General features: G+C 44.6%; 1 protein-coding gene across 1 annotated transcript in view; it reads right to left on the reverse strand.

Moving 5' to 3' along the window:
* The window catches only part of LOC112259607 (pappalysin-2), an 89,851-nt gene that overhangs the window by 28,727 nt on the left and 47,366 nt on the right, over window positions 1-13,758 (reverse strand). Inside the window, exons 9-14 of the mRNA XM_042328773.1 lie at window positions 4,246-4,374; window positions 3,575-3,660; window positions 1,449-1,645; window positions 1,198-1,317; window positions 729-864; window positions 184-358 (exon numbers count right to left, since the gene is read on the reverse strand). Of these exons, the coding sequence (XP_042184707.1) occupies window positions 184-358; window positions 729-864; window positions 1,198-1,317; window positions 1,449-1,645; window positions 3,575-3,660; window positions 4,246-4,374 (843 nt within the window). The remainder of the gene's footprint in view (window positions 1-183; window positions 359-728; window positions 865-1,197; window positions 1,318-1,448; window positions 1,646-3,574; window positions 3,661-4,245; window positions 4,375-13,758) is intronic.

Genomic DNA, 13,758 nt, shown 5'->3' on the forward strand with positions numbered 1-13,758 from the left:
TGTGTGTGTGTGTGTGTGTGTGTGTGTGTGTGTGTGTGTGTGTGTATGTGTGTGAGCATGGCTATGTTACTTGTTGTGTATGTCTGTGTGTATGCCTGAATGACTGGTTGTGTGTCTGTACATGTACATATGTGCACATGTGTGTGCATGTGGAAGTCCTCGGAGACCCCACCCTCAGCGCACCTAGTGAGGGCAAAGGAGCTGAAGTGACATGATGTGCGCAGAGCGACTCCCGTCACGGCAACGAAGGGCGAGGAGAAGTTGAGGATGACAGCGGTAGTCAGGAAGAAGGGTTGACTCAGGTTGTGTGTCACATTCACCACTAAGGGATTCTGCTGGCACGACAGCTCAAAGGAACCTAAGGACAGACACAGGCCCTTTTTCAAAGAATCTTTCCTCAATTCCTCCATCTTCTCAAAATATATTGAACAAGAAAGTCCAAGGGGAGGGACCTTATCCTCAACTACAGTTGAGAAGGAGGCGAGGAATTGCGAAGAGAGATGGAGCCCCAGACAGGAATAAGACATGAATAAGGAATAAGACATGAACTCACTACACTTTAAATATCACATGGCCATCATTGTAACCAGCCATCATAACTTGTCCCTAGTCATAACCCTATCGCTACATATGTGTGAAAACATCTTGGCTTGAAAAATGTTTATTCAAACAGTCAGTCAGCTCTTTTGTTTGTGAAGACGAACAGGGTCGGTAGTTCAAGTTCATACCCAAGGAGTGGTTTCTGCCACCAGTATCACACAGTTGGATGAAGACTGATTTCCTGCACTGCTCTCCAGGCCAGGCTCCGTCTGAGGCCAGATAGATGATGACAGACGTGGCGACACCAGGTTGCGCAAATCCCACCTGGGACAACAATTAGAGGTTTTATGACAACAACCCACTGAGTTCAACTTAATAATAATCAGTTCCTGAATGTTCCCCACTTCAATGGTAATTAGATTGCATGGTAATGATACCGGGGAAAATATGACAACAGAAACAACAGAAACTGTGACAAACATGGCATGACAAATTGGGAGAAAGTACAAGGATGTGCCCTGGAACATAACAAAGGACTGTTGGAATATTACCTTGGAGAGGGTCAAATAGTGTCTGGGCTATGGTCAAAAGTAGTGCACTGTAAAGGGAATAGGGTGCCACATGCATCCTCTGTGGAGAACTAGTGGACTGGAGTACCTTTAGCCATACTGTGTCTTCCTCGCCATAGTGGGTCTGAGTGTATGACTGGGCCGTGCATGGAAACCATATGTCAAGTGACGGCTTCTCATTCATCTCCAGGTACTGGGGCTTGCATAGCTTTAATAAAAGGGGAATCGTGCAGTAATTATTTAAAACCTCCATAACAACACTCAATATAGTCACATTTACAGAAAAATAACAATAGTATCCAGGAGGTGAAGGACAGCGCAGAGATAAAGCACTGCTACCTTGCTAAGTGAGGGCTCTCCGGTGGCTCCCAGGGCAGGGCAGCTGCTTTGATCCTGATAGGAAGCTGCTGCGGTTGAAGCCCACTGGTCACTGTACCCATGAGGTGTGAAGTAACCACAGTCCTGTACGCTGGAACCCCTCTCAAACGCCTCACACACACCATCACCCTCAAACACGTAGCACAGGCTGGGTTCATCTAGGGGAACCAATGGAGGGAAAGGTATGTGGTGAACAAGGTTGTGTCCCAAATGACACATTTACAGGGCACTACTTTTGACAAGGGCCCATAGGGCTCAAGTCCAAAGTAGCGCACTATATAAGAAATAGGGTGCCATTTGGAACTAATCCAATCTGGTGGGGGGATTGCATTTTATAACAATAAGTAGATGGTGTCATAAGAAAACATTACCTAACTGGAAATCTGTGCTTTAATAATAAAGATGTCTGACAAAGGTTCAAACAGAGAGAATAAAAAAGCAAAACATCATGTAATACACAAAATATTCATAATGAGTGGGCTTGATGTGCATAACATCAGAGGCTGGACTTGGCCCTGTCTGTTAGTTACAGACAGCTGCATGGGTAAGAGAGAGTTCAGTCACTGACAAGGTATTGAATTGGCATAATTAATCCAAGGAACTATGTCTCAAAAGTAGAGTCTAGACAATATGAAATCAAACCACATTATAGCAGGTTGTTTGGCCAATTGCGCGCTGACCATAATATACAGTATGTGGTTTTACTTCCGTTGTTTGTCACAGCAATATCACTCTCAGGAAAATACGAGTTGATGTTCATGCTACAGATACATTGACTTAATGATCCATTCTGGTGTTGTAGGAGTTGTCAAGCATCAGAATACCCAAACATGGAAGCAAATTTGTGCATGACTGAGTGAGAGTGAGACGCTATCTTGAATGGTGAAATTATTCTGTTTTATAAGTGTTGCAATTTCCAATCTGTTTTTGCCAAAGTTTTTTTTCCTTCTGGTCGTGTTTGTTCCCGAAGAAAATGTAACACTCCCAGTCACGGCATCTCTGAACCTTCATGGAGCTGCTTTCTTTTTTCAATCTTGACCAAGTTGAGGATCTGTTGACGTCCTAGCTGAGTAATAGATTCACAAAATTCTGTGCCAAATGCCACCCTATTCCCTTTATAATGTACTACTTACTTAAGTACTTAATATGCATGTTATGTGTATGTCATTAATTCTTGTCTTGTCCTTGTAAATCATTGATGATGCTTGAGGTTATAAAACCATTTCCCAAAATGAGATTAATAAAGTAATACTCATGAGGCTCTAGTCAAAAGTAGTGCACTGTAACGGAATAAGGTGCCATTTGGGACATACACATATACAGTATGTGAGAATAGAACATGTGAACATATTTGAGTTACTCAGTAACCATTAGGCCTACTTCCTTATGATCTATATTGTGAGCCAAATGTCACATTTTATAATAAGAAAACACATTGCTTTAACTAAGAGCATGATCATAAAGGAAGAGGACAAAAGCATTCCCCAGCATGGTAGATGCATTTATAGGCGACACAAGAACACCACAAATGTGAGGTTGACATTAGCTGTTGTTACTGTGTGTGCAATGTCTACTTTAACCTTGCCAAGTCTCTGAATGAAAACCAGAGAAAAGGCAGTGTGTCAGCTTGACAGTGTTGTTGTGTTGTGGAAATCAAAACAAGCTAGCCTCAGTAGTAAACTTACCTCAGGAAATAAAAATACACTTCATAATTCACATCTCTGTTGTTTGAGTCTTTGAGTTCATATGGATTCATTTCGAATTCTATTCGATTATTATATGCATAATATGAGGTTTGGGTAAATTGGGATGGTTAAGCACAGACTGACTACAAATTAGTTTTGTGATATGAAATCAGTGCATGGAGCTGTGTGTGATGAGATATGACTCTTTACTTAAGTGTTAAGTTGTGACCTGTCTTGACTTACACTAGTGTTCAACTTTATAAAGGCATTTTGACCGAATTTGAATTTAAACTTCTGCTTGCAATTACCGTTTTGGTCTAGTTGGGCTTCTGTTGTGGTCAGTCCACAGATTGTAGACTGAGACAAGGATTAGGAGAGGAGTCTTGTCTGTTCTTCACTCACCATTGCAATTGAAGCCTGACTCCATGTGGCACTTCTTAGAGCAGCCATCACCATCCAACAGATTGCCATCATCACAGTCTTCTCTCCTACGGAGAGAGAGACAGCAAGGATCAGTTGTCTCTATAGGCCATACACTTACATTACAACACACAAACATCCTTTGATTTCACTAAATTCTCCACCTAGAGAGACCAATATGTATGAGACCAATATGTACAGGTATGACCTATGTGAGTATCACAAGAGGCTGGTGAGAGGAGGATGGCTCATAATAATGGCTGGGATGAAGTGAATGCAAAGGTATCAAACTCATGGAAACCTGTGTTTGATACCATTCCATTGATTCCGTTCCAGCAATTACAATGAGCCCATCCTCCCCAATTAAGGTACCACTTGATGTGCACACTTGCTAATTTAATTAACCTGTCTATCCCTATCCCTGTCTCAAGTTTGAGGTTAGTTCTCATGATCTTCTAAGGGATTTTATATTACATCATGTCCTGTGTATTTGAAACTGTCTGTACAAAGTGGTTGACTTGTTTACCATGTATCAATTAATAGTATGAATTGAATACATTAGGTACATTGTCATTCTACTGTTGGTGTTGTCTATATTGGATGAGAGAAAAGCTGACATATCTGTGATGTGAATACTGTGTAAACTGACTGACCCCTGGAGTAGTCCATCTCCGCAGTAGGCAGCTCCATGGGTGTAGAGGAGAGGTGGGGAGAGCTCACTGAGGAGACCGTCTGCTTCCACCTGAACTCTGTACTGGTATTCCTTGTCCTTTACAATGTCGCTGTAGGAACACATCAAAACATTCAATATTCAAGTGTAAACATTGTTCAAATGACATGCTTGTCTCATGGAAACATATTCCTTTACTAATACAGATATAATTGACATTTTGGGTTATTTCCAGGTTGAATTGTTGCATAGAGACATACAAAATTACCAAAAACTAAAGAGTACTCTCTAACAACAACCATTTTGAACAACAAGGTTAGATGGACACTGCACACACACAATACACAATAAGAAACAGATTGTTCTTGTCAGTGTTGGGGAGTAGTGAACTATACATGTAGTTCAACTAGTAATTGAACTAAATTTGTTTTCAGTAGCTCATTACTTTTTTTGCCTTGTAGCGGTGTAGCTAACTACTGGAACTACACACTACTTTTTTGCAGCAAAATAAAATATAATATGGGTGAAGTAAGTGTATCCCATGCTATTTTAGACATTTCCTAACGTTTTCACAAAACAAGACAGTTCCTAACTTCTTTACACTAATTCCATGGGTTGGGAGTTTGTTGGTGACCCCTACAGTCTGAATGTCTTTTTTTTTTCTCTTTTCCCTGTTGCCTTTTGGCAAGAGCGCCCACAAACTGTGAAACAGAAAGAAACCTAGAAATATTGAATTTGATAACTTAGAAAAGTTGTTGAGTATACTGAATATTTAGTGCTTAGATAATCAGAGTTTGCGGAACCAGAGGGGAATTTGGATGTTTTTTCCTTTGATGTTAATGAAAAGAGAATCCTGGTGATATAGCTTTATGCTAGCTGAATTCTATGCCTGTCTTGATGAATAACTAAAGTGCACATGATGTTTACAATCTAAAATCAGTCCGAATATTGACATAAGCATGTATGCGTGCTTCTACATCTGCATTGCTTGCTGTTTTTTTTTTTTTTACTGTGTTTCTGTATAGCACTTTGTGACATCGGCTGTTGTAAAAATGGGCTTTATAAATCAATTTTAATGATTGATATTGCTTTTGAGAGTGATGGTCATTTAGATTTTAGAACGTTTTGCAATGAACGTTTGCTATCGCTACATGTGCACTTCTTTGTATGAGAATGATTGAACAGTAATGGCACTCGAGTGTAGTTGCCTTGCCGCAGTGGAGAAGAACGTGGGTTTTTGCAACATGATCTGTAAATCATTTTAAGACCTCTACATGTAAAAATAGTTATTATTACAGAACAGTTACTGAAACTTTGTTGTTGATAAAAGTAAGACACTGAATAATTGATTATTCTGTAAGTTCTGTGCAGACTGGGTTTCGTACCACCCATTTGATTTGACAGCACCAACGCCACCTGCCATCTTCTACAAGCTACTTTGTCATTTACAGAGGGTCATCATCTACAGTTTCTACAATCATAATCGTTGTCTCAACTCTAAAGAGAGACAATGATAATAAGTGAGTGCGCTCACATTTTATTTTTATTTGGTACACAGTTGATTATAATTTATTTTACTGTTTTGGACAAAACTGTATTGTTGTGAATGAATGGCAGTTATGATACCACATCTCCGGATTCCTACCGCAAGCTCTGAACCTTTATACCGGATCATCACAGCGAGCTAGCTGCAATCCGAGCGGCTACTCCTGGCTAACATCCTTGTCCCGAAGCAAGCACCAGTTAGCCTTGAGCTAGCCTCAAGCTAGGCCCATCTCCCACCAGCTAATTCTTGGGCTACAATACCTCTTTTGCCAATTGGCCTGGACCCTTTACTGCAGACACGGAGCCCCGCCGATCCATCACGACTGGTCTGCCGACGTAATCATCCGAGGTGGTTTCAACAGGCTCTTCCGTTGCGACGTCGCCGGAGGCCCATCTGCTAGCCCCGGCCAGCTAGCTCTCAGAATCGCCGTGTCTCCAGCTCGCCTAGCGTAGTAGCGACTACTGAATCGGCTCCCTGACTCATTATTGCTACTCATTGGACCCTATGATCACTCGGCTACACATGCCTCTCCCTAATGTCAATATGCCTTGTCTATTGCTATTGTTTGGTTAGTGATTGTCTTATTTCACTGTTGAGCCCCCAGCCCTGCCCAATATGCCTTAGATAGCCCTTTTGTTCCAACCCCCACACAAGCAGTGACCTCACCTGGCTTTACTGGTGCCTCGAGAGTCAAAACCTCTCTCATCGTCACTCAATGCCTAGGTTTACCTCCACTGTACTCACATCCTACCATACCCTTGTCTGTACATTATGCCTTGAATCTATTCTTCCACGCCCAGAAATCTGCTCCTTTTACTCTCTGTTCCGAACACACTAGACGACCAGTTCTTATAGCCTTTAGCCATACCCTTATCCTACTCCTCCTCTGTTCCTCTGGTGATGTAGAGGTTAACCCAGGCCTTGCAACCCCCAGCACCACTCCCATTCCCCAGGTGCTCTCATTTGTTGACTTCTGTAACCGTAAAAGCCTTGGTTTCATGCATGTTAACATTAGAAGCCTCCTCCCTAAGTTTGTTTTATTCACTGCATTAGCACACTCTGCCAACCCGGATGTCCTAGCAATGTCTGAATCCTGGCTGAATCCTGGCTTTTCAAATCCTGAAATTTCCATCCCCAACTATATTTTCCGACAAGATAGAACTGCCAAAGGTGTCCGAGTTGCAATCTACTGCGGAGATAGCCTGCAGCATTCTGTCATACTATCCAGGTCTGTGCTCAAACAATTCAAGCTTTTACTTCTAAAAATCCACCTTTCCAGAAACAAGTCTCTCACTGTTGCCGCTTGTTATAGACCCCCCTCAGCCCCGAGCTGTGCCCTGGACACCATATGTGGATTGATTGCCCCCTATTTATCTTCAGAGTTCGTACTGTTAGGTGACCTAAACTGGGATATGCTTAACACCCCGGCCGTCCTACAATCTAAGATAGATGCCCTCAATCTCACACAAATTATCAAGGAACCTAACAGGTAAAACCCTAAATCCGTAACCATGGGCACCCTCTTAGATATCATACTGACCAATTTGCCCTCTAAACACACCTCTGCTGTCTTCAACCAGGATCTCAGCGATCACTGCCTCATTGCCTGCGTCCGTAATGGATCCGCGGTCAAACGACCACCCCTCATCACTGTCAAATGGTCCCTAAAACACTTCAGCGAAGGATATTGACCTCATCCCATCAGTAGAGGATGCCTGGTTGCTCTTTAAAAGTGCTTTCCTCACCATCTTAAATAAGAATGTGTAACGCTCGTCTTCCTCCTCTGAGGAGGAGTAGGAGAGATCGGACCACTGAGCAGCGTGGTAAGTGTTCATCATCTACTTATTCAACCGACAACACTAAACAAAATAACAAAGGAGAAACGAAACGAGACAGTTCTGAAAGGTGACATACACATAACAGAAAATAATCACCCACACCTCAAAGGTGAAACCAGGCTACCTAAGTATGGTTCTCAATCAGGGACAACGATTGACAGCTGCCTCTGATTGAGAACCATACCAGGCCAAACACAGAAATCCCAAATTATAGAAAAAAGCAAATAGACTGCCCACCCCAACTCACGCCCTGACCATACTAAAACAAAGACAAAACAAAGGAACTAAGGTTAGAATGTGACCGTACCCCCCGCCAAAGGTGCGGACTCCGGCTGCAAAACCTGAACCTATAGGGGAGGGTCTGGGTGGGTGTCTGTCCGCTGTGGCGGCTCTGGCGCGGGGCGTGGACCCCACTCCACCATAGTCTTTGTCCGCCTCCTAACCTGCCTATGTAGCCTCTTTAGAGCGGCGACCCTCGCCGCCGACCTCGGACTGGGGACCCTTGACACGGGTCCCGAATGGATGGGAGATTCCGGCAGCACCGGACAGGCGGGAGACTCCGGCAGCTTCGGAGTGAAGGGCGATTTCGGTAGCACCTGAGTAACGAACGGCTCTGGTAGCTCCTGACTGACAGGCGGCTCAGGCAGCTCAGGACAGACAGGCGACTCTGGCAGCTCAGGACAGACGGGCGACTCTGGCAGCTCAGGACAGACGGGCGACTCTGGCAGCTCAGGACAGACGGGCGACTCTGGCAGCTCAGGATAGACGGGCGACTCTGGCAGCTCAGGACAGACGGGCGACTCTGGCAGCTCTGGACAGGCGGGAGACTCTGGCAGTGCTGGACAGGCAGGAGCACCTGTAGGGAGGAGACGGAGACACAGCCTGGTGCGGGGGGCTGCCACCAGAGGGCTGGTGTGTGGAGGAGGCACCAGATAGACCGGACCGTGGAGGCGCACTGGAGGTCTCGAGCACCGAGCCTACACAACCCTACCTGGCTGGATACTCCCCATCGCCAGACCAGTGCGGCGAGGTGGAACAGACCGCACTGGGCTGTGCTGGCGAACCGGGGACACTGTGCGTAGGGCTGGTGCCATGTATCCCTGCCCAAGAAGACGCACTGGAGACCAGATGCACTGAGCCGGCTTCATGGCACCTGGCTCGATGCCCACTCTAGCCCGGCCAATATGAGGCACTGCGATGTAACGCACTGGGCTATGCCTGCGCACCGGGGACACCGTGCGCCTCATGGCATAACACGGTGCCTGTCCGGTCCACCTCTCTCCACGGTAAGCACGGGGAGTTGGCTCAGGTCTCCTACATGACTTAGCCACACTCCCCGTGTGCCCTCCCCCAATACATTTTTGGGGCTGCCTCTCGGGCTTCCTTGCCAGCCGTGTTCCCTCAAAGCGCTGGCTCCCTTTACCTGCTGCCTCCGCTCTCCTGGCTGCCTCCACCTGTTCCCATGGAAGGCGATCCCTTCCAGCCAGGATCTCCTCCCATGTGTAGGAACTCTTCCCGTCCAGAATGTCCTCCCATGTCCATGAGTCCATTCCACGCTGCTCCTGGTGACCACACTGCTTGGTCCTTTTTTGGTGGGTGATTCTGTAACGCTCTTCTTCCTCCTCTGAGGAGGAGTAGGAGAGATCGGACCAATGCACAGCATGGTAAGTGTTCATCATATATTTATTCAACCGAGAACACTAAACAAAATAACAAAGGAGAAACGAAACGAAACAGTTCTGAAAGTTGACATACACATAACAGAAAATAATCACCCACACCTCAAAGGTGAAACCAGGCTAACTAAGTATGGTTCTCAATCAGGGACAACGATTGACAGCTGCGTCTGATTGAGAACCATACCAGGCCAAACACAGAAATCCCAAATTATAGAAAAAAGAACATAGGACTGCCCACCCCAACTCACGCCCTGACCATACTAAAACAAAGACAAAACAAAGGAACTAAGGTCAGAACGTGACAGCAGGCCCCATTCAAAAAATGTAGAACTATGAACAGATATAGCTCTTGGTTCACCCCAGACTTGACTGCCCTTGACCAGCACAAAAACATCCTGTAGCGTTCTGCATTAGCATCGAATAGCCCCCACAATATGCAACTTTTCAGGGAAGTCAGGAACCAATATACACAGTCAGTTAGGAAAGCTAAGGCTAACTTTTTCAAACAGAAATTTGCATCCTGTAGCACTAATTACAAAAAGTTTTGGGACACTTTAAAGTCCATGGAGAATAAGAGCACCTCATATCAGCTGCCCACTGCACTGAGGCTAGGAAACACCGTCACCACCGATAAATATACGATAATCGATCATTTCAATATACATTTTTCTATGGCTGGCCATGCTTTCCACCTGGCTACCCCTACCCCGGGCCAACAGATCTGCACCCCCTGCTGCAACTTGCCCAAGCCCCCCCGCTTCTCCTTCACCCAAATCCAGACAGCTTATGTTCTGAAAGAGCTGCAAAATCTGGATCCCTACAAATCAGCTGGGCCAGACAATCTGGACCCTCTCTTTCTAAAATTATCCACCAGAAATGTTGCAACCCCTATTACTAGCCTGTTACTAGCCAACCTCTCTTTCATATGAGATTCCCAAGATTGGAAAGCTGCCACGGTCATCCCCCTCTTCAAAGGGGTCAACACTCTAGACCCAAACTGTTACAGACCTATATCCATGCTGCCCTGCCTTTCTAAAATCTTCGAAAGCCAAGTTAACAAACAGATCACCAACCATTTCGAATCCCACCGTACCTTCTCCACTGTACAATCTGGTTTCCGAGCTGGTCATGGGTGCACCTAACAGCCACGCTCAAGGTCCTAAACAATATCATAAGCGCCATCAATAAAAGACAGTACTCTTCAGCAGTCCTCATCGACCTGGCCAAGGCTTTCGACTCTGTTAATCACACCATTCTTATCGACAGACTCAATATCCTTGGTTTCTCAAATGCCTGCCTCGCTTGGTTCACCAACTACTTCTTAGATAGAATTCATTGTGTCAAATCGGAGGGCCTGTTGTCCGGACCTCTGGCAGTCTTTATGGGGGTGCCACAGGCGTCTATTCTCGAGCCGACTCTTTTCTCTGTATATATCAATGATGTCACTTTTGCTGCTGGTGATTCTCTGATCCACCTCTACGCAGACGACACCATTCTGTATACATCTGGTCCTTCTTTGGACACTGTGTTAACTAACTTCCAAACAAGCTTCAATGCCATACAACACTCTTTCCGTGGCCTTCAACTGCTTCTAAATGCTTGTTAAACGAAATGCTTAACAAACTAAACGATTGCTGCCCGCACCTGCCCACCTGACCACCATCACTGCTCTTGACGGTTCTGACTTAAATTATGTGGACAACTACAAATACCTAGATGTCTGGTTAGACTGTAAACTCTCCTTCCAGACTCACATTAAACATCTCCAATACAAAATGAAATCTCTGCTTCCTATTTCGCAACAAAGACTCCTTCGCTCATGCTGCCAAACATATCCTCGTAAAACTGACAATCCTACCGATCCTTGACAAAAATAGCAAAATACAAAATAGCCTCCAACACTCTACTCAGCAAACTGGATGTAGTCTATCACAGTGCCATCCGTTGTGTCACCAAAGCCCCATATACTACCCACCATGCAACCTGTATGCTCTCATTGGCTGGCCCTCGCTACATATTCGTCGCCAAACCCATTGGCTCCAGGCCATCTATAAGTCTTTGCTAGTTGAAGCCCCGCCTTGTCTCAGCTCACTGGTCACCATAGCAACACCCACCCGTAGCACACGCTCCAGCAGGTATATTTGACTGGTCATCCCCAAAGCCAACACCTTCTTTGGCCGCCTTTCCTTCCAGTTCTCTGCTGCCAATGACTGGAACAAATTGCAAAAATCACTGAAGTTGGAGACTTATAACTCCCTCTCTAACTTTAAGCAGCAGCTGTCAGAGCAGCTTACGGATCACTGAACCTGTACACAGCCAATCTGTAAATAGCACACCCAACTACCTCATCCCCATATTGATATTTATCTTGCTCATTTGCACCCCAGTAGCTTTACTTGCACATCATCATCTGCACATCTGTCACTCCAGTGTTAATGCTAAATTGTAATTATTTCGCCTCTATGGCCTATTTAATGCCTTACCTTCCTACTCTTCTACATTTGTACACATTGTACATATATTTTTTATATTGTGTTATTGACTGTACATTTGTTTATGTGTAACTCTGTTGTTGTTTTAGTCACACTGCTTTGCTTTATCTTGGCCAGGTCGCAGTTGTAAATGAGAACTTGTACCTGGTCAAATAAAGGTGAAATAAAAATAAAAATAAAACTCTGTTGTTGTGCATTGATCTTTGAACATAAAGCCACCAAGTGAAAGGCTGTCATTTGACCTTGAAGATTCCCCTGTCCCAGAAGAGTGGAAGAAGCGCATTGCAGACAAATTGAATACCATACCAGAGGTATTCACAGTTGATCTTCCCATGGACGTACTTCTGCAGTCCAACATCATATAAAATCCAGGATTAGAACACATTCAAAGAGAGACCCAGGCCCATCCATCCCTGTGACAGAGCAGCGGTGAAACAACAATTGAGAGAACTGTTAGATGCGAGGATCATTAGAGAATCAGATAGTCCATTTGCTTCTCCAATAGTGATAGTGAAAAAGAAGAATCGCAAGATCAGATTGTGTGGATTATGGGAGATTTTACTTGCACACTATCAAGGAGTTTACGCCCTCCCCAACTTGAAGACACCTTCTCCGCCCTTAGTGGGGAAAAATAGTTATCTGCCATGGACCTCAAGTCAGGCTATTATGAAGTACAAGTTGCTGAAGAGTATAAGCACAAGACAGCTTTCATGTACATGCCTGCTGGGCACTTGGAAGTTCAATAGTGTGCCACAGGGTGTCACAAATGCACTTGGTACACTCCAACGTTTGATGGAGAAGTGTGTTGAAATCTACACCTGAACTAAGTACTTGTGTTCTTGGATGATTGAATATTCTTCTCAGACATATTGGAGGAGCACAAGAGCAGACTGATGAAGGTGTTGAACCAGCTCAAGGACTATGGCTTGAAGCTATCCCCTGACAAATGTGATTTATTCCAGTCCTCTGAATGCTGAAGGAGTCCACACTGGTCCAGACAAAATCTTTGCTTTAAAGGATTGGCCCCGTCCCTCAAACAGAAAAGAACTGAGGGGTTTCTTAGGCATTGCTGGATATTATAGATGCTTCGTTGAGGGTTAATCGAAGATAGCCAAGCCGTTGAACTGTCTCATCACTGGGTATGTTGCACCTACGTGGAGAGAAAAGAGCTACAAGAAACCCAAAGTCCAGACATATAAACCCCAGCCAGCCCTTTGGAAATGAATGGACAGTGGAGTGTGAAACCACCTTCAGAGCCCTCATAAACAAGTTGGCCCAAATCCTGGCCTTTGCCAATCCTAGCATCCCTTATGTCTTCCATACAGATGCTAGTTGTGAATGACTTGGTGCTGCTTTATATCAAGAACAGTAAGGAAAACTCAGACATGTAACCTACACCAGTAGAGGGCTATCTAAAAGTGAACAAAACTACCCAACTCAAAGCTTGAGAACTTAGTATTAAAGTAGGCTATATGCAAGACATTTCATTATTACCTTTAGGGTATCGAGTTCACAGTTCTAACTGAAAATAATCCCCTTACTTATGTGTTGACCACAGCAAAACCTGTTGCAGCAGGGCATCACTAGCTAACAGCTCTGTCAACATATAGGTTCGACCATAAAGTACAGTGTTGGAAACACAAATCAGGACACAGGTGGTCTGTCTAGGCGACTGCAAGACCCCTCCCAGGAAGATGACACTTTCCTAGAAGAAAAAGAAAGGATTAAAAAAAAACTCACACAGTGTACTGAATGAAGAACACAGGATGATTTCAGAGGATACATTCACATTCTTGTATCAAAGACACTCTGAAGGAAACTGGATGTTTTCAAGAACCCCACCGCTATGGCTGAGTCTTTAGAGCTGGAGGTCACTGCTATCCCGGCCTCTTACGCCTGTCTTGGACTAGACACGCTTCCGTTGATGACTGGTACAAATCC

The sequence above is a fragment of the Oncorhynchus tshawytscha genome, linkage group LG10 (genome assembly GCF_018296145.1).
Source record: "Oncorhynchus tshawytscha isolate Ot180627B linkage group LG10, Otsh_v2.0, whole genome shotgun sequence".
Classification (NCBI taxonomy): Eukaryota; Metazoa; Chordata; class Actinopteri; order Salmoniformes; family Salmonidae; genus Oncorhynchus; species Oncorhynchus tshawytscha.